Source organism: Peromyscus eremicus, chromosome 15 (assembly GCF_949786415.1).
Source record: "Peromyscus eremicus chromosome 15, PerEre_H2_v1, whole genome shotgun sequence".
Lineage (NCBI taxonomy): Eukaryota > Metazoa > Chordata > Mammalia > Rodentia > Cricetidae > Peromyscus > Peromyscus eremicus.
In genome coordinates, this window is record NC_081431.1 from 43938673 (window position 1) to 43960542 (window position 21870).

The 21870-nt window shown below is 38.6% G+C and overlaps 1 protein-coding gene across 1 annotated transcript in view; it reads left to right on the top strand.

The window, feature by feature from the left end:
* The window catches only part of Hmcn1 (hemicentin 1), a 435413-nt gene that overhangs the window by 288452 nt on the left and 125091 nt on the right, over positions 1-21870 (top strand). The window contains exons 37-42 of the mRNA XM_059280181.1: positions 4404-4505; positions 5301-5477; positions 6451-6602; positions 7876-7999; positions 10752-10927; positions 17074-17170. Coding sequence (XP_059136164.1) covers positions 4404-4505; positions 5301-5477; positions 6451-6602; positions 7876-7999; positions 10752-10927; positions 17074-17170 — 828 coding nt within the window. The remainder of the gene's footprint in view (positions 1-4403; positions 4506-5300; positions 5478-6450; positions 6603-7875; positions 8000-10751; positions 10928-17073; positions 17171-21870) is intronic.

A 21870-nucleotide genomic window follows, 5' to 3' on the forward strand; every position in this document is an offset into this window, starting at 1 on the left:
ATTAAAGGGGAATTATGTTGAAAGATCAAATTAGGATTATTAATCAGCTCTACTTTAAGTAGGGGATGTATCCCTGATTATTTGGAAGGAGCCAAGGTAATCATGAGGATCATTAAAGGGAGAAGAAGTGTATATAACCTCAGACTGGTATGACCAGCTTCAATGAGAGATGAAGAAGGCCACCGCCAAGGAATGCAGATGGCCTCTAGAATTCGGAATAGCCAAGGAAATAGCTTATCCTCTCATATTTCCCCAGAGAGGAATTCAGCTATGTTGGCACCTTGGTTTGCACCCAAGGAGGCTGTGTTGAACTTCTGACCTGCAGTTCTGTCTTGCTATACACTAGCAAGTTTACCATGATTAACTGTAGAAGCAACAGAAAGTAATTTAGTGGTCTCTCTGAACAAATCAAATAAAGTCTGTTTACAATACCCCTGAGAGGAGAAGTTTGCACTAAGAGAATTCTAAGTCTAGTTAAATAACGACAAATCCTGCAAATGAGTCCCAGGACACATGATAGCAGCTGTCTTGGAAGGATAGGGTTTAGTTTTTGTATTACTTTATTTTACGTGTTTGGGTGTTTTGCCTACATGTATGTCTGTGCACCACATGCATGCCTGGAGTTTGCAGGGCCAGAAAAGGGTGTAAGATTCTCTGGAGCTGAAGTTACAGGTGGTTGTGAGCCACCATGTGGGTGCTGGGCATGGAACCCAGGATCCTTTGGAAGAGCAGTCAGTACTCTTAACTGAATCGTCTCTCCAGCTCCCACATGAAGTTTTTAATTAGCTTCACATTTATTCTACCTACTTTGGTATCTGCCCCAATGTTTTCACTGAAAGTGTGGACATTCTACCCACTTTGGTATCTGCCCTAATGTTCCCACTGAGAGGGTGAACTATTTGTTTTGGGATTTTTGTTTTTAGTTTTTCTGGCTTTTTTTTTTTTAATTTATGTATTCGAGTGTTTTGCCTGCACATGTGTGTGTACACCACTTGCATGCCTGGTGCCCTTGGATGTGAAAAGAGCATTGGAATCTTCTGGAACTGGAGTTAGGGATGAGCCACAATGTGAGTGATGTGACTCAACCCCTGGTCTTCTGCAAGAGAAAGTGCTCTGAACTGCTGAGCCATCTCTCCAGCCCAGACTAATTGGTTTTAAGTTTGGATGAGGTGTGGTGAGTGGCAAGAATGGGGTGAGTTAAAAACGTCACAAGTTCACCATTTTTAATGAGGTTGGCCTTGTTTGTTTTTTATTAAACACTTCACTTTTGAGTGGTTCCACAACTTGGGTTCGTTTTTTTGAATGCTGAAAAGACTGATTTTTGGTAACTTTTCCAATGTTATTATTTCTCTAATTGAGGAATGGATTTGCCAAGACCGTCCTCTCCCATTCTTGCTGAAATTCAATCTTTTTCTTCTTGAGCTCTCTATTGATGTGAGAATTAACCAGATCACTCCACAGCCCCGGTGCTTCTGATTCCCACCATAGTTTTATTGTAGCAGCTGTGACTGTCAAAGCCGTCACCCAGCACTTCGGTCCAGAAGGCTTTAAGCAAGTGTTTTAGTGAGTGTGGTGAGGAATGTGCCATGTACTGCCTATTATTCTTTTCACAGTTGGAAAAGTCAGGTAGCTCTGGCAGCCATGTTTAGAGCTTTGTTCATTCTTAAACTCTGGGTTGGTAATGAGAACTCAGTGTAGCAAACAGGAAAACCCACAAAGCTAAACAGGAAGGGTTAAAACACTGAACTACAAGAATGCAAAAGGAAGTATGGGAGTGAAAAAATGAGTTCTAGGGTGAGTTTTGACCTCCAGAAAAACAGACATCTGCCTCACAGAGAACTCTGCCTCTGATCACAAACTTTATTATCACCTTATCAAATAACAACTTTGAATCTTCTTGTCTCTCAAATTCTTGCTTTTCTTTGGTGGTGGTCTCTGCTTTTTGCTTTGTTGTGATAAATTAATTATAATAAACTAAGAAGCTTTATTCCTAGCCTCTTTATTGTGTTGGTCTTTTCCTAGGTGTTGAGTTGAAAACTTAGAACATTTATTTTCATTATAACATAATTTTGGAAATGTATTAATTAGGACTGAAGAGTTTGCCTATATGATACCCTGCTGTGGTGACAGCAGCAGCTTCCAGTATTGGCTGACCTCTTTCTGATTGTGTTTTTTTCTAAACATATTAAGTTTGTCTTGATTTTATCTTTAATGGGGTTTTATCTCATGTACATAGTTTAATGATTTTGATATTGATTTCTGTTCCTTTCATTGTAACTCCATTAAATGTGCTCATCCTGACCACTATTTTGTGGCTCACTGAGCTAGAGGCATTTGCAAAGAATGTCTACTCTTCGGTAGCTTTAGCTGTGTACACAAATGAATAAATCTGCATGGGTAATTTGATTTTTATAGTCCTCTATAACTTTATTTTATTTCACTATACAATTGATTTCTAAGTGTTCTTTTTAATTCTGTATTTGTTCAACCCATAAAACATTGTAGTTATGAAGGATTGTTCATGAATTATAACACTTTGATGAATCTGAAGCAAGTTGCTTTGTCATGCTTAATGATTTTTGTTTACATACTAATTTGTTATATATTAATGTCCAGTTGTTGTCTGGGCCTATCTCCATCCAACTTTTTTATGTTAATGCCTTTTGAGAAGTGTGTGTGTGTGTGTGTGTGTGTGTGTGTGTGTGTGTGTGTTGCGTTCACCTGGATTAAATTGAAAAGTACTTTTAACTCAAAAGAAATAATTTAAAAACCTAATTTTTTTGTTTTTGTTTTTTGAGACAGGGTTTCTCTGTGTAGCATTGCGCCTTTCCTGGAACTCACTCTGTAGCTCAGGCTGGCCTCGAACTCACAGAGATCCGCCTGCCTCTGCCTCCCAAGTGCTGGGATTAAAGGCATATGCCACCACTGCCTGGTTAAAAACCTAATTTTTAAAAATAAAAAAAAATTAAAGCTGGGCAGTGGTAGTGCATGTCTTTAATCCTAGCCTTTGGGAGGCAGAGACAGTTGGATCTCTGAGTTCAAGGCTAGCCTAATCTACAGAGCAAGTTCCAAGACAGCAAGGGCTACACTCTGTCTTGAAAAACAAAACAACAACGAAAATTTATTTTAATTAATTAAAAACCATTTAACTGAAATTTGCAATCTTGATTTATTTCTTTATTGGATTTTACCTCCAACATTGTATTCTAATGTGTAAAACACACTATTTCTACAAACTTTGAATGCCAATTTATATCTACAGTTTCATCTCGAGTAAGAAGAGATCATAAGATTCTTACCCTGGCACTCTTCCCACACCCCTTGAGATATTATTGGGATATCACACTGATGTTCCAAGTTGTTTTTGCAAATTCCTGTTTTCCATGAATACAAAATAACAACAGCAGCATTAGTAGTGATTGTCTAAAGTTGGAATGTTCTTTTTCATTTTAAATTTATATAGAGAAGAAAAACCCTTTATTAGCCCACAGAAATTATTCTAATTTTTAAAAAAATGGATTAGGAAAGTCTTGTACAAAATAAAGTTGGATATTTTCAGGCACATTCATTCTTTCACTGGGAGAATTCATATGGGTAAATTACCTAATTATGAAAATATTTCATCCTTAGTTCAGTCAGGTGAACTGAATTTAAAAATTATGCTTTTAACTTTGTTTCTTTTTCTTTTACTCTTGGGATTATAATATAATATTATAATATAATTACATCGTTTCTCCCTTCCCTCCCTCGAAACCTTCCCGTATACCCTTGTGTTCTCTTTCAAATTCATGTCCTGTTTTTCTTTTCACTAATTGTTGTTACATGCGTGTATGTATATGCATATGCATAAATATTTCTAAATATAGCCTTCTCAGTCTGTATAATGTTACTTGTATGTATGTTTTTCAGGGCTGACCATTTGGTACTGGATAACCAGTTGGTGTTCTCTGCCCTGGAGAAGACTATTTCCCTACTCTGGGCATTTCTTAGTTGCCTATAGTTTTTTGTGTAGGGCTAAGGCCTTGTGGGCTTTCTTCTGTCCACTTTGGCATGTCTGTTGTTGGTGTCTGTGTTCATCTCATGTGTAGGCAGTCATGTTGATGAGACTTTATGGATATAACTTCTGACATTCCTAGGAGACATAACCTCACAGCAAACTCTCTGATCCTCTCCATTTTCTTTTACTACACTATTTTCCTGTCTGATCACAGAGAAAGAGATGACCCAGAAATCTATACAATCTTTTATCTGTTTTTAAATTCTCTTTAATAGTATACTTTACTTTTGTTCCAAATGGCACCAACTATATGAGAAAGAGAGAAACATATATTTTTTACCTAGATAACAATTCCAATTTAAAATATCATGTTCGTGTGAGCTCATTGTATGCTTGGGCCTTGCAGAACCTCCCAGCCTGGATGATGCAGGAAAGATGCTGAATGAGACAGTGGTCGTGAACAACCCCATTCAGCTGGAGTGTAGAGCAGCAGGCAATCCTGTTCCTGGTATGTTCACTTTGTCTCTTTGCAACTGATTAACATTTAACATTTCTGAGAATAGAAAAGTTGGTATGGGTATAATGTACCAACTTGTAACAGAGGAAAGTAATAGCATACATTTCATGTGGTGTTCTCATTAGGGAGATGATATTTTAAAATTTTCAATAGCTTTTAACTGAATGGAAGAATCTTTCTACTTAATGTAGAAACTTCTTGATCATCCTGTCTATATTGTGGTCACAAAACTTACCGTTGTATTTTATGTCCATGTATTTTGGAAAAGATACTGTAAATTTTTAAAAGAATATTAATGGAGTTGGATGAACTAAGCTGATTCTTAATCATAATCATTCTAGTGACCTTGACACTTTTTTCTGTTTCTCCCTATCACTGGTAGGCTATTTTTGTGAACTGATGACAATGTAAAATCATTGAATCCAATATTATACATGATAGATGGTTTTGATTTAACATGTCAACAATTTTGTAGGAAATGCACAATAACATAAATAGAATAAGCTAAAAATTTTACCATCAAGCCATGTTGACATATTAGAAATGATGTAGAAAATGTCTTTCATTGGTTCAATTCCTGAACTCATTGATTGGACTCAGCAGTCCAGGATTTCTTAGGATTATCTTCTCTTAAAAATCAACCCTCAAGAGATATTTAAGCCAATTAAACTCAAACAATAAGAATATAGCATTTTTAGTTAGAGACATCTTAGTATATTTATTTCAGATACAACTTAGTAGAGTGACTTTTGAAAGAAAAATTTTACTCTCCCCTTCACCCTTCAGTTATTACATGGTACAAAGACAACCACCCACTCTCTGGTTCTACAAGTGTAGTCTTCCTGAACAGAGGGCAGATCCTTGATATTGAAAAGACTCAAATCTCAGATGCTGGCATCTATAAATGTGTAGCCATCAACTCTGCTGGAGCTACAGAATTGTTTTACAGCCTACAAGTTCATGGTAAGTGCTACATCTCTCAGATTCATTTTGGGTTAACAACTCCTGCGTGATGACCATATGCTCCTATAAAATTCTAATTTGATAGTGAACAGAAGTATGCTGTTAATATCTTTACTTAAAGACCTCGATAAACTTTCTTATTCCTGAAACCTATTAAAATGCCCAGTTTTCACTTGCTGTTGAACTTCAACTTTAGATTATTTGTTGAAATAACCAGAGATGTCTTTGTCAGCTAATAGCAACACCATCTTTGTTAATTACTCTAACACTCATGGGTATTAAAGAACTATGTCTAAGTAATTATCTCAAGGAAAACTTTTTTAAGAGGCATTGATAATTAGAATACAGCAGTGGATGTAATGGAGAAAAGTACGTGTACACACACACACACACTTCTGGGAATTAATAACCCAATAACTAAGAATTCACTCAGAGCCAGTGAGATAGCTCAACAGATAAAACCAATCCCCTGAATTTGGGTGAAAAAGCCTGATGTGGTAGCACCCATTTGGTATCTCAATACTCTTATGCCCAAATAGGCATAGGAGATAGGAGGATCTATCTGTTAGAGATAGGAGGATCGCTCTGAAGCTCGAGAGCCATCTAGCATGGAGTACACAGCCCGGCAGAAACAAGAGAGACCTTGACTCAACAAGGTAGAAGGAGAGAGCAGAACTCCCCAGAACTGTCCTTTGACCTCCACCTATGTGCTATGACATGTGCATGTGAGTGCATGTACACAGACACACACACACATACACACACACACAGTTTGTCTGGCAAACTGTGACACTGATACTTGCTCTATGTACCTCACCGGATTACTGTGATTAGATCTCAGATAAGATGTGAAACACTCAGCCAAAACAAATAAGGAAGAAATTTATCTGTTAAAAAAATCATTATGGAGATTATGTACGGTTTTCATTATCTCATGGTGACAACACTCATCATATTTTTTTCTTCTTTTCAGTGCCTCCTTCGATCTCAGGTAGCAGTTCCATGGTGGAGGTGGTGGTGAATAATCTAGCAAGGTTGGAATGTGAAGCCAGGGGCATCCCTGCCCCCAGTCTGACCTGGTTGAAAGATGGGAGCCCTGTCTCTAGCTTTGCTAATGGAATACAGGTATCTTCTTTCCTATGACTAACATGTTCAACACAGGCTACTCAGACTCAAGAAGCGGTTGACAAGATTTGGAGAATAAGAGTTAGTAAATGTTATTTTCAAAAGGAGTGTGTGCACAAGTACCTACAATGCCTGTCATAGACACATACACACAACTTTCTGTATATATATATATATATATATATATATATATATATATATATATATATATATATATATAAACTCATATATATGTTTATATATGAGTCCCCATCCCTCACAGGTGGGTGTTAAGTTTAACCCATTAGATAGCTGTTCTTTCATGCCCATGCCTGTTTCTATTCCTGGCATACGGAATACTCATCAACAAAAAACACAAGAAATTTCTGGTAGGGTTTTATTTAAATGTCTGGAAATAATGAATCAGTGAGGCATGTGTGTGTCCATAAAAACATCAAAGAATGAAGTAGAGAAAATCATAATGGAAATATTATGAGAAATGAAATTTGAGTCTCTGAAAATTTTAAAAGCAGTCCATTGACTTTGAGTTAAAAACACAGAAGCACCCTTGGCTCTGAGTTAGAAACACAGAAGCCTGTACACAGACATTCCTTGTTTTATTGTGCTTTTGTTTCATGCTCCTTTGCAGATATTGTATTTTTTTTTACAAATGGAAGTTTTGTGCCAACTGTGCATTGAATAATTCTCTCAGATGGTCACTGATACTTTTAAGCAATAAAATAGTATTTAATTGATAAATATATACTTTGCTTTAGACTTAATGCTATTGCACACTTAATAGTCTACAGGCTAGCACTTTAATACACACAGAGGAGCCACAATTCTGTATGACTTGTTTTGTTACAATATTTTATTCTTGCAGTAATCGAAAGCTGAACTCAAAATACCTCTAAGAGGTTCTTGTGTTGATATAAAGTTTAACTAACTTATTTTGCCCAACACAGAATATAATTTTGGCATTCTATTTTTTAAAATTCAGTTGTTCAGAATTGATGATCATAAAAGACATGAAGTTCAAGTCAATATTAAAAGAAATTGCTAGATCTGTGGGATAATATAACAATGAATATGACTAATTTTTTTTTAGTTAATACTGTTGTGATGTCTGAACTATTTTATCTAAGAAAATCTTGGAGAATGACCTCTTTTTATTCCCTCTTCTCTTAGGTATGCTTTTCATGCTCTCTTCTATGAACATTTGTGTAAATGATAAAAAGAATACACTACTATTATCATGGGTGTATTGGTTAATTGGCTTTGTTTCCATTGGTAGGTTCTCTCTGGGGGTCGCATCTTAGCTCTGACCAGTGCACAGATGAGTGACACAGGAAGGTACACCTGCGTGGCAGTGAACGCTGCTGGGGAGAAACAGAGGGACATTGACCTCAGAGTATATGGTAAGACAAGATGGCTGTGTGCTGAAATACGTGTTAAGGGAGATTGTTGACGAGCAGGATAGATAGATACAAATGATGATTTTGCTAAATGAGTTCAAATCAAATTCTATTTCTGCTTTATGTTTGAGTTTGATTCATTTTAATCCTTTTACATTCCAAGATATTGGGGCTGGGGAGATGATTCAGAGCATCAAAGTACTGTGTAAACATGAGAGGTTGAGCTTAACTCTCTGATACCCATGTAAAAAGCTGCGTGGTCTTATGTGCCCATAATCCAAATGTTAGGGGCTAGAAACAGGGAGCTAGCTCCCAGGAGCTCATTGGCCAGTGAAGCTAGCCAATCAGAGAGCTCAAGTCAGTGGGAGGCCTTGTCTCCAGGAAATTAGAGGAGAGTGATGGAGCTCACATTCTGCTCTGGCTTCTGTGCTCATATGCATATACCCCAGATACATATAACAACACATGGCACACACTCCCAGAAATAAAATTTTAATTCAAATGTATACATTATTGTAGGGTATTCTTTAAAACATTTCAGAAGACCATGGCTACAGCTAGCAGCTCAACAAATAGGAAGACATAATTTAACTATAGTAAATGTCTGTTGAAAAAGCTGTCTTTATGTATTCTGCTCAAAACCATGCTTCTTTGCTTTTAATTATACAAGAGACCTGTTTTGTTATCAGGCCAATATTCTTGAGTGGTGGGCTGTTTGAGAAATATAAACTAAGCTAGACATGAATTCAGATAAAATTAATCATTTTCCTACTCACAGTGCAGTTGGATGATCTAGAAGGGGGTAGTATTTGATTCCATCTCAGAATAACCCCCCAGAATAATGCTGGGGCTTCACTGGCCTCAGTTCAGAGATGGCATTTGTCATTCTACATCTTGGCATACCTTGATGTCTAAAACAGTCATAAAGAAAGCATGCCCTTCTAAAATTCTGCAGAAAACCTAAGACAAACATACATAGTTGTGATAATTGTTATCCAACAAGGCCAAACTTAATTCAAAATTTGATCAAACTGTAGAACTGGCCACTCTGTATATAGATTCCTGTGCCAAAGCTTATGAATGTGTCTGTTTTCATGGGTCCCTACAGTGCCACTAAATGTGCCTATTTGCTACTTCATAGTATTCTTGATTTTGAACACACTATCCATACATCTTTACCCTAGTGTGTCACCTATAAAAATCAATCCAACTCTTTCCTGGTGCTCAGAAGTTGCCTGATGCTCACTATGCGTCAACACCTTGTGTGGTGCTCAGTGACCAGGGATGCCACAGATCCCTGCAAAGATGCTCCCCTACTCTGTTCCATGCATTGTGTGAGGTATTTTCTCCTTTATAGTCCATTCATTCATGGTTTACTCAAGCCATACACCTAGAGATGACCCACAGAAGTGCCCCTTGTTTCCTTACTCTTTCCCTCTGAAGCAATCTGGTAGCAGAGAATTTGATGACTACAGGCACAGAATGTTGCTTGTCAGTCTACTACACTGATCATTACTTTACCACATGCTGGAGTATTGACCCCGAAACAGCAGCCTGTAGACTGTAGTAACATTCCTTCCTACCACAATCTTATTTCTACCAAAGCATTTAGAAAGCCCTTTTAGACGCCAGTCCAAATACAGGCAGACAAGTTTTTCGTGTGACCACAAAATCAAAACCAAACAATAACCACAACAAAAAAACAACTGCAAATATAGTCCAGAGTTGTCAAGGAGTTTAGTGAGAGTTTGCCAAGGAAATCTCCCCCACGCTCTTTCAGAGTGGCCCTCCTGTAGCGGACTCGGTTTCATTTGTCATTTACCTTTTCCGAAGGTAGATGTGTACAGGCCTGAGTGAGTCCTTGATGGGATATGATGGGAGCCTACTCTGGACAAAGCTGCACCTAAGCCACCTGAGAAAGGTTGTTTCCCACACCCTCAAGGGAAGGGGGTTCTTTCAGCTTCTGTCGGTCCACATCTCCGCATCTGACAAGGCTGAGAGCCAGGAGCATCTGATCTGAATGTCACTGGAGTTTTAGCAGGCCGCCTCCTTCCGTGTAATCATGAGTGTCCGTACAGCTGGCCACTTAGCCTCTTCTCTCTCGTGTCCGTTTCCCCACACAGTCTTTCAAGCCGTAGAAAGCTGGTGTGGCACAGAAGAGCACTCTAGACAACATGTCCGTGGAATCTTGTCTTTGTCACCAGCCGTAGCATTTTGTGTAAACCCTGACCCATCACCTGTTTTACATTTTCACACTGTGAAGTGGGGGACTAGAAAGACGATCTCTACATTCCCTTCCTGATGCTTTGAAAGATGTTGCCTTGATGAATGTGAAACTTCTTTCTTTTGCAGAAGATACAGATTAATATTGAAATAATATTTTCTTTTAGTTCATTATTGTTTCAAAAATATTTCATGGGTGATTTGTTGTTTTTTAAAAAAAAAAAAAACCTGAGGAGTGCCATCTAGTTCTGTGCAGCTGTTAGATATAACTGGTAAGAACTTTGAATTACAAAAGCTCTTTAAAATGAAAACTTGGTGAGTAGAATCTCTGGTCCACACAAATATATTAATCAGTAATTTAACATTGACTCTGAATGAAATAAATCCAATAGCATATACAAGAATGATTGTGCTCTTCTATCTAAAAGAAAATGGAAAAAATAGAGTTCCTCAGTGTGTATCTTGATGATTAATGGACATTAATAGTATGCTAGCCTGTTTTATTCTGAAGAAAACTTCATCTTTCGCTTAGTTCCACCCAATATTATGGGAGAAGAACAGAATGTCTCTGTCCTCATTAGCCAAGCTGTGGAGTTAACTTGTCAAAGTGATGCTGTTCCCCCACCTACTCTCATGTGGTTCAAGGATGGCCGCCCTTTGCTGAAGAAGCCAGGCCTCAGTATCTCTGAAAATGGCAGTGTGCTAAAGGTAAGACTGTAGATTCATCTCAAGTTCCCAAGCACATGGTTTCAGAGTTACTTCTGTTATATTTGGTTATCTTAATGTTCTAGTGCCATCTAATAAAATTCTAGGAACTCTTTATTTAATGGCGCTGGTCGTAGTTTTACATTTTATGCTAATACAATTTAAATATTTAGCCATCCATCTATACTTTAGCTAGAAACAATCTCCAAAACATACCTTCAGAAAACTGTTATAAAAATACTCTAAGGAATTCTTCACATATTCAAACATTCAGCAACAACCCATTTTAGGTGCTCTGAATAAGGCTACAAACATTAGGACACTCTCATATTTTCACACTCTTGTAACCTTACATAAATCCGTGAGAAGTTAATGTCACTTCATCCCAGATATCAGAACTACTATAAGTTTGGGTTGATGACCAAGTGGATGGTACAGAGTATTTGGAGAGGGATAGCAAAAAGCGAGGCTCTGCTTGTGTAGCTGGAGTTTTTTTTCCGGCTCCCGCCAAACCCTGGCAGTCTGACAGCCCACTTATAAAATAAACACATTAACCCATTTCTATTAGTCTATAAGTTGCCAAGTGGCTCGTGGCTTACCAGTACCTTACATCTCGTTTGTCATGGCTGCTGGCTGGCAATGTCTCTCTGCCTCAGCCTTCCACCTCCCAGAATTCTTCTCCCCCTTGTCCTGCCTACCCTATCCTTCCTGCCTGGCTACTGGCCAATCAGAGTTTTATTTATTCACAACATACAGGACATCTCATAGCATGCTTGCATGGAAGTATGCTAGGAGACAACCCAGGTTTACAGCTTAGAGAGGAACAAAAGTCCTGATTAAGGAAAGCAAGTAAGTTAGATTGGAGGAGATGAAACACTTCACAAAGTGAATGTTTGAAACAATGTTGACAGAAAGTTCATCCAAGTGAAATCATGCTGTCATTGGAGTAAGCTCAAGGGAACTGAATATGAAGGAACCCAAGGGTCTCAATGTTCATAACCCCAGTGTGGGCTTGTAAAATTCTGCTAATAACTCAACTGAGAAAAATGAAAGAAGAGCCAAGCAATATACCCAGTTTCCAAGAGGCATAGATTGAATTAGAGGACAGGGTGTATAATCTTGAAACCTCTGTGACTAGCTACATATGGCTTCCTGATTGAGGAGAATGGCTAACGACAAGAATATTTAGAAGGGTGATGAGCGTCTGCATGTGGGAAAGGCAGCATGCTAGAGAGATTTCCCAAGGAAGATGAAAGAACAAGGATGAACAGGACAGCATAAGGGTGTATGCTAAAGAAAAGGGCTGGGAAGTTGGGGAATCATGGTCTTGTCATAATGGAGCTGGTAATGGAGAAAGGAAAAGAAAGACCGGACTCACTAACAAAGATGGCTAAGGCACGTGAGCTACACATGCAGAGGGGAGGGAGAAGGCCAGCTCACCCTCAGAGGCAGGGTCTCATGTTCTAGAAAGCACCTGGCAACATCTCAAAGCTTAGATGTGGCTAAGTGACAGAGGGAGGCATTTATTGGAACATAAATTTCAGTAGGTGTAGGTGTTCCTTTCTGTAGGTAATGGTGAATAAATCCTTAGATCTGCTGATCTCTTCCATGAACCCCTGCCAGACACCCTGGGATGTACAAGTCCCATTGGCAGGAGTAGAGAGAAGACCCATACAGTGAAACATTCAACAGAACCCAACCCTATGGGTTCTGGCTAGTTAATACCATCTTAAGAACATACCAAGCATTTTTCTCACACATATTTGACTAAATTAAAAAAAAATGGAATTTTAGCATTTTATTTGCTAAGAGTCTATGAGGCACTCCATTAAATGTTCATCCCTGCTTTCCAATCTTCCAACCTCCCCACTCCAAAACCTTTTTATGAGCTCTACAGAGTATTAGCTACCTTTTCCTTTCAGTATTTACATAGTTTGACAGAACAACCTGAGTAAAACAGAAAAAAAAAAAGATGTAGGCATATCATTTTAAACCATTTCATCCTATCATGACATTAGAGGGTGTGGTAGATGGCACTGGATTGCATAACTGAGGCTGTGAAGAATCCAAGAGAAATTGAGCCACCTGGGGCCAGGTATAACCTTCAAGGGCACACTCAATGTGAACTGCTTTATCCTGAGTCACAGAGACACATCCTGACAAAAATTTCACAGCCATCCATGCTGGCATTGGGAGCTGGTGAAAATGTACTCACAAAAGGAGCTTGACCTCACAAAGCTCATGTCTATCTTATGGTGCAAAATGTATTTAGTCTAATTTCAAGAACCCACCAATCTTAAATTCCAACACTGTTCAAAATCCAAGCCCAAAGTCTCTTCTGAAGAGAATGCAGTCTCTTGGCTGAGAGCCTTCCATCATTTTTTTTAAGTGACATACTTCCAATTTATGACAAGGAATAAACAGTCTAATTCTAAAAGAGAAGAATGGAGGTATAATAAGAAAAGATGGGAAAAATAAGAATAAAATTCAGGAGAAAAAATAATAACTCCTGTAGTTCCATGTCAAACCTTTGGAGTACATGGTTCCATGACATGAGCTTGGGAAACCCCACTCTTGTGGCCTTACCATTTGCAGCCTCTCCATTGGGCTAGATCCGTTCATTGCCTGCAGGTTTCCTCAGCATATGCTCTTGGCATATCCAACATCTTGTATCCATTGTAATATCAGCTTCACTCTCATAGCTTCATGCAGCACCCAGGAAAGAGCCTTATACACAAATCTAAGCTTGCTAAACATTGTCTGACCGCCCCAGTCTTTTCTCAAAAACTTTAGTGCAAGCTTTTTTGACTACATAACTCTTATCCTCTACATACCTGCAAAACCAGAACTGAATGGACAACTCCAAGTTCTGCCAAGAAGTAACCAGCCCTACCTTGGACCATGGCTGCAGCAGCCTTTTAGTGCCAGGCTTGAACCTGGGAAAGCACTTCCTCAGGCAAACTCTATGAGGGTAAAATACTGAAGGAAAATCTTCCAGTGAGTTTATAGTTCTATACACTAAAGCCTTTGTGCTGTGGAATAATCCTTCTGTACACTGTAAATATATATTTCTCTCAGTGGTTGGTAGCCAAGCAGGAAATATAGGCCAGACAACCAAACTAAGGACGATGGGATAAAGCAGAGTGGGGTCGGAGGAGTCGCCAGCAGATGCAGAGGAAATAGGACATGTAAAAAATGAGGTAACAAGCCATGAGCCACATGGCAGAGCATAGATTAAAAAAATGGGTTAATTTTAAATGTAAAAGTTATCTAGTAATGAGCCTGAGCTATTGACCAAGCCTTTACAATTAGTATTAAGTTTCTGAGTGGTTATTCAAGAGTGGCTGCTGGCATAGGAAAACTCCTACTACACCTGTGATTATGGATTCTTACTAATTTCTGAAATGACCTCAAGTCACAGTTTGTATTACCTCAGTTCACATTGCTTAGTTTCTTTTTAAAGATACTAATATGTTTAACGATGATAATGATAACTACTTTGTCCTCAATTTTCTATGGAAATTGTAATGGAAATTCATTGCTACTTCATAAATGTAATTTTGCTACTGTTATGAATCATAATGTAAATATCTGTGTTTTCTGATGGTCTTAGGCAACCCCTGCTAAAGGGCTGTCTGACCCCCAAAAGGGTTGCCACCCACAGGTTGAGAACTGCTGGGCTAGCATGCACATTTTCATGTCTTTCTGTGCCAATTCTTGCTGCTAATTCTTACCATAAACTGGACTAAGAGCAGCCATTAATTACCATGCCACAGGTGTCAGTGATATGGCTCAGCAGGTAAGGTAAGGCACATGCCACCAAGCCTCTGGACCCACTTAGTGGAGGGAGAGAACCGACTCCTCCTCAAGTTGTTCTCTTACCTACTTGTGCACACCCCCCCCACACACACACACCAAAGCAACAAATAAATATAAAAATTTTAAACCATTCCACAGCCTGTATGCTCTGCTGTCTTGGCATTTCTTTTGCCAAGTTAATTAGTCCATTCCTTTTGAATGTGGCCTCACTCAAATTGTCAAAATATAAACAAGATGTAAACACATTATCTGCCCAAATGTAGCACAAATAGCCTCTAGTCCAGTTCCCAATAAAGCACTTGTTCCCATCTTGAATGGCAAAAGTGCAGTCTTCACTATCTCATTTCTTCTAGTATTCTGGTCTTCAAAGATCCCACCAGACTTGTTCATGACACTTACTTTTATAATATTCAAGGCTTCTCTGCCTACACCCCATTCTCTTCCAAATTTCTCATACACTCCAGTTCCAAAGACCTAAGACTCATGGGGTCACATTCAATCACAACAATGAGCCCACCTCTGTATTTGTGATTTACTGTTACTGTTACTGTGACCTCAATACCTCACAGAAACAGTTCACAGGATTAACGATTTATTTAAATTGTGGCTTCAGAGGGTCTCAGTCTTCCTCATCATAGTGAGGAAGGAAGATTTGGCAGGAACATGTGCCAGAGGCTCTTCAGAGCAATGTACAGAAGCAGAGAGAGAGGGAGGAACCAGAGCCTGGATTCCACCTTCAAAGCTTGTTCCTACTTGCCCACCAGCTTTGTCCCCTCCACGGGTTCCATAACCTCTCAAAATAGTGTCATGAGCTGGAGAGCAAGTATTCATAACATGAGTAAACCTGTGGGAGACATACATAATTCAAACTGTAACATAAGGCCCTTGCTTACTGATTGTGTGTCCTAAAAATGAATAGGTGTGTCATCTGTTGTGTGATTTTTGGCCACATAGAGCTAAGAAATGAACTTAAATTTCTCTGTCAATACAATGAGAAGGTTTGTTTTAAGTACCTCTTCAGTATTCTGCCAAACTCAGATCTTGCTTTAGTTGATTGACATGTTTATTTTTGCTGTGTACCCTGGCTAAGCCAAACACACTCACCAATCAGAGGAACTGTCATCATACTTCCTCTGAGTCCTTAGAATCTTTTGGTGACAAGCGTATATGCAAGCAACAGTTCAGTGTGCAGTATCTCTGACCTTGTATTGTCATTTTGCCTTGTTTATTAATTTACTCTTCTATGCTGTGCATGCTCCCTAAAATATATACTCAGAAACTATGAGGAATTATATAGTGCCTTGTATCTGTTTACATCTTCAACGCGGTATAAGATTTGTGTGGGGTTTATAGAGATGGTTTGGTGGTTTAGAGCATTTGCTGCTCTTCCAAAGGATCTAGGTTTGGATCCCAGGCAGCCATATGGTACCTCATAACCGTGTACCTTCAGTTCCAGGGGATTGAACACTCTCTTCTGGCCTTTGATACCAGGCACACATGTGGTTTGCACACACAAACTATCTTACACGTAAAATAAGTAAATAAATCTAGAAATTTTCAAAAATTTATATTATAGGCTAAGTAATACAAAGTTATGATGAATGAGTACTGATTCGTGCTGCATATACACACATGAAAATATTTTACTGATACTCAATTACCTATTAACTACTGAACTAGGTAATGGATAATTGAGGCTAATTGAACATATTTTTTGACTTAAAGAAGGTTACAGTGCCAGTGTAGAGGAAACACATGTAACAAACGAATCACAAGCATATTAAGTTCCTTTCTGAACACATAAGGATCCCACATTGAAAAGCTGAATGACTCTATCCGAAACTGTGATTATTGTTTTTGCTCTTTTATCTAAATTTTATTTAGAAGATCTTTGTATTGTTTAACAACTGGTGTAAACTAGGTTAAAATAAAATGTGGTGTAGGTGAGTATTTTTAAGTCTTGATAAATGTTGAATCTGGGTTATGGGCATTCATTTTACGATTTATCCACTTCTATATGATTAGAAATGTACAGAATAAAAAATAAAAATAAGAGACAATGATGTGCACTAATATACAACCCCAATTTTTCAAGCTAAGTGTGGTGGCTCATGCCAGTAATTATTCTTAGCACTTGTGAGGCTGAGAGAGAATTGATGTGACTCTCAGACCTTCTTGAATAATGGCCTAGTGATTTCCAGGCTACTCTGGGCTACAGAGTGAGAATTTGTCTCAAAATAGGAAAAAACGAGGGAGGAGGAGGGCCAAAAGGAAAGGTTGTGGGGGAGACATTGCTGGTTCCCAAGCATGACTTTTATTTTTTATTTCAGATTGACGATGCTCAGGTTCAAGACACTGGTCGTTACACCTGTGAGGCAACAAATGTCGCTGGAAAAACCGAGAAAAACTACAATGTTAACATCTGGGGTAAGTGTAAGGAGCATTTGTCAAGCAAAGCAGTCAGCCTCTGGTTTGCTTTCACTGACTGGGTCGGTTTCTCAAATGGCATTCATTCATTGTGCTGCATCGATGGAAATGATCAGTTTCCCAAGTATCCACTCAAGGAACTGATCCAAAATGCATAATGGATGGATGGACACCCTGAGCCTAAACATGCTCATCATTGCGTCTTCAGTGTAGCGTGGTTCCCCTCTCCTGCCTAACATCCCTGTTAGCTTTTACAACCAGGGCTTGTACTGATTGGGCTTTCTCTAGACACTAGTAATGGTTTGTCCAGTGAGAGTAAATTAAAAGGCTATGCTACATGCAAACTGTGTTCATGCCCTGTAAGACAGCATAGGAGATTGCCATGCTAATTAAGAAGGTATTTTCACTTGAAATGTTTACCATTTGCTACTAAGGTAATGCATAATGCCTTGGCTGTGGCTATGTACCAATTCTTTAAAAATGCTCCCATCTCCAACATTTTACCATTATTTTAAATATTACTTTGGATCTATTTGTGACATAAAGTCTCAATTTAATTATTTAATTATTTGTTTAAACTTTTCACTTACTGAAATAATGAAATGAAATTTACATTTGACTCACTTGAAAAATGACATTTTTAGATAAAAAGTAGAGACAGGTTTTTCTTAATTTTGATGGACAAATTAATTTTCAAATCATATGTGTGTACCAAAATAACTTGTTAAAAATAATTATCATTTTAATCATCATTGCAGTAAGTTATAAGAAAAGCTATTGCCTACTCTGTAAAAAGATGAATTTGTGTTTAAATGGTACAGTTTGTCATATAGCAAATTTATATTTACTGCATATGAATTATGCATCATCAGTTTCCATTTTTAGCACTTCCTGTTCTTTCTCCCTCTCTGTTTCACCTCTTTTTTTTCTTTTCTTTCAAATGAGAAAAATACTCTTCTATCTCACAATTTATACAAGACCCTTAGCTAAAAGCAGTAAACTAAAGGTTAAGGAGGTAGCTGCAGATGGGAAATTAGGAGTCATGACCACCTGGAAAGGGAGATGAGAAGAGAGACTGATGTCAGATACTTCCTCTCAAATGTAGAAACCCAAACCAAAGCAAACAGAAAACATGAAAGTAGAAGAGAGATGGAACGTTAGGGAGGAGAAGAGGGTTGGGGTAAAGGAAATAAGGGAGAAGGCAAGAGAAGACAGGAGGGGGGTCAAGGTAGACAAGAACAGAAGATGAGGCATGTGTAGTAGAAAACCCAGGAAACCCATTAACAAAACAAGTGAGGTAGAGACATGAAGCTTTTGAGCCATCTATGGACCAACCATGTGAAGTTATCCTCCACGCAGTCAGAAATACAAGCAAAATTAGAGTCATAACTATGTGTAGGTAGAAGCTGAGATTCCTTAAAGAGATAAAGGAAATGTGTACAGTAGAGTGCTATACAGAATGGATGCCAAGAGCGCTGTATGAATATGGGGATAGCAAGCAGGACCCTATGTGGGAAACTGAGAAGAAGCGGCCAAAGGGGCTGGAGCAAAACCTATTAAAAGTGATGGCATAGAGCTGACCCCAACCCTCTGCAGCCCTGGGATTGCAGCACACCCTCTCCCATGACCCCAGCACTGGAAAGCTGGTCCCGTATTTCATAGGATAGCTGCCTCCTACCCCATGGGCACGGGAGAGCTAGCTCTGTCCCTCTTCTGAGGGGTTGGTCCCAGCAGCCCAGACTGACCAACTCAGCTACCATGTAGGCACACATCCAGGGCTTTGAGTTGGCACACCTCAACCTCTACCTCATCTATGACCTGCTGGAGTGAGTGAAGAAACTGGTCCTGCAAAACCATAGCTGCAGGATCTCCATGACTCCAGGTAACAGCAGGATATCCAAGAGGAGTTTTGGTGACAGTCTAGTATTGATGGTGTGCCAGAAGCCAGAGGCCTTGAACCTGATCAACAACACATTATGCAATGTATATTTGCAAGGAAAGCTGTTAAGACAAATGGTCTACATAATACACCACAGCTCTTAAGGCCACTAAGATGAATGAAGAGGTGGGAAAGACAGAGGAGCAAAATGGTTTTGTTTGTTTGGTTTTTTTTTAATCTAATATTTTAAATTGCATTTTCTATTTTTATTTTCTGTTTTTATTTCTTTTTAAATTTTCCTTTGGGAAAGGATGCTACAAGGATAAAGGGTGGATACAGAGGGACTGGGAAGTGAGTGGAGTGGGGTGTATGATGTGAAGTTTTCAAAGCATCAATGAAAAGTTATGTTTAAAAAAATGATTGCATGGAAATTAAGAACAGTGATGTCCCAAGAAAAATAAAGTGGGCAATGAATAAGCTGTACATAGGTGGATGGATAAGTTAATGGGCAATGTTATATATTGCAGAGAAGTCACTAGACATAAACTTTAAGATGTCCCTTACTTATATATAAACTAAGGCCTCTGGAAAAAAAGGGATTTAACAATGGAAAGTAGAGTGCAATAAATATACTAATGAATGATAGTAGAGAAACCTGAGATGTCAGAGATAGGATCACTTGAAAAATATGGATTCTTTCCTCTGTTCCATCACTATTCCATGTGTAGTGGCTAATGAGAAAGATGAAGAGTCCAGGTTAGAAAGCTAACTAGTTAAGTTTAAGTGAAAGGTCTGTTTTAGGTTAGATAGAAAGATATATGTGTTAATATGCCATATTTTGATTATTGACCTCTCTTAGATTTCATAATCAATCATTTCAATATCTCATTTGCCAATATTCTCAATTGTCTGACTCTTTGCCCTTCTTATTGAGCAACATTGCCATCAACTGTCCAACAGTCAATGAGTCACACAAAAGAAAATGACACAACCACAGATTGACACTACTGTAAGCTCAAATATGCTATAATTGAGACTGTAGGCATGAGTAGGCATTAACTGTGAACAGGATTAAAACAATACAAAGGACTAAAGTACACTGTCTCATTCAGTGAACTCAACATTGCTCATTATTGACTAGTATGGTACAGTGGAAAGAGAGGAAATGTGTGGTAGAAAGGCAATGGAGATGTATTTAATTCTATGTGTTTTAATTCAATGTATTTAATTCTAAGTGTTGCAGAACACATTAAAGAGTTTTAAAGAAGAACCTGGGTGCTCAAATACGTATTTGTAAAGAAAGCAGCTATACTCTAGATGTGTTTAAGAAGCTGAATCAAGATGAGCAGAGGCTGCATATCTGTGTTCCTCAGTCAGGTGGGCTTGTGGGTGGTGGTATCTCTCTTTGGGAAGGAACAAAGGCTGCTGTGTTCAATCCAGATAGATCAAGCTTGGCAGTGCTTCTTGAGCATCCTGTGTGCCATGTGAAGAATCATTTTGCTGTAAGATCTAGATAGAGTCTTCATTAGATTTATAACTACTTATATTCCCAGAAGCCACCAGGAGTAGCTGAGGATAGAGTTGAAAGTGGAGATTATGAGCTCAGAGTAGTGTCAATCTGTGGTTGTGTCGTTTTCTTTTGTGTGACTCATTGACTGTTGGATAGTTGATGGCAATGTTGCTCAATAAGAAGGGCAAAGAGTCAGACAATTGAGAATATTGACAAATGAGATATTGAAATGATGGATTATGAAATCTAAGGTGCAGAGAGGTCAATAATCAAGAGAAAACAGCTGAATATGGAGACATTTGTGAGATAAAAATATTCAATTAGGATGGTGAATTGAGAGTTGGGACAACTTGAATGAGAAAGCAAGAATGGAGCAATCATTAAACCATGGCTGAATTTATGAACATATAGGAGGAATTTTCTAGATGACATAAAGGCCATTGTATCGTCTCTGAAGGAGAAAGGGAAGAGCAGACAGAAGAACTGAACCTATGACATTTAGACTTGTTATTCATGTGGATATGCTACAATACATGTGGATAGTCTACAGAATGGTGGGAGCACTTGGTATGAAGAGGAGGAACAAAACAAGTTCAGTAGCCAATCAGTGAACAGACGAATGGCAGATTCATAGATGTGATAAAAGGAAATGAACTGGTCTCATGAGCTTCAAAAGAATAGAATTGTTTGCACAGAGGTAGTTGAATAAGGACTGATCCTTTAGTGGGGCATGAAAAGGATTCCATGACCACTCAACTCCCAGGAACTTGGAAGAATGGGTATCTGCCATTGGATGACACTGCCGTGTCCTGGGGGGGGGGGAGTTTAGGTAGTGTCTTCTGGCTGCAACCCCTTCGAGAGAAACTTAATAATCAAGACTGACTTGGAGGGCTCCAGTCAAATTCTGCAGACCAATAAAGGACAAGGTGTGCAATCTAGAATAAGTGAATGTCTGCCTCTTAGGTGAAGCCCCTTGCCTTGTTTTTTTATTGGACATTATATGCCTAATATACTCCTATTCAGCATCTGAGATAGCAAAGCTGGCTGGGCATCCATGTCTGGGTTAACTTTCCATTTGAAAGGTGTCAACACTCTCGCGCTGGTGTCTAGATATCTGTAATAAACCATGCCATTCTGAGTACGTCAGTTCTAGAATTTCTGTCACAGTTGGGGGGTCTGTTATTTGGAACTGACTGTGTTCTTTAGGGGTGACTTTCAACCTTACGTGCTTGTTCTCTTCCATCATTTGGGTAGAAGCCTCTTCTACTATGTGTAAAGTGTTAGGGAAACCATATGACACAAACATTGTAG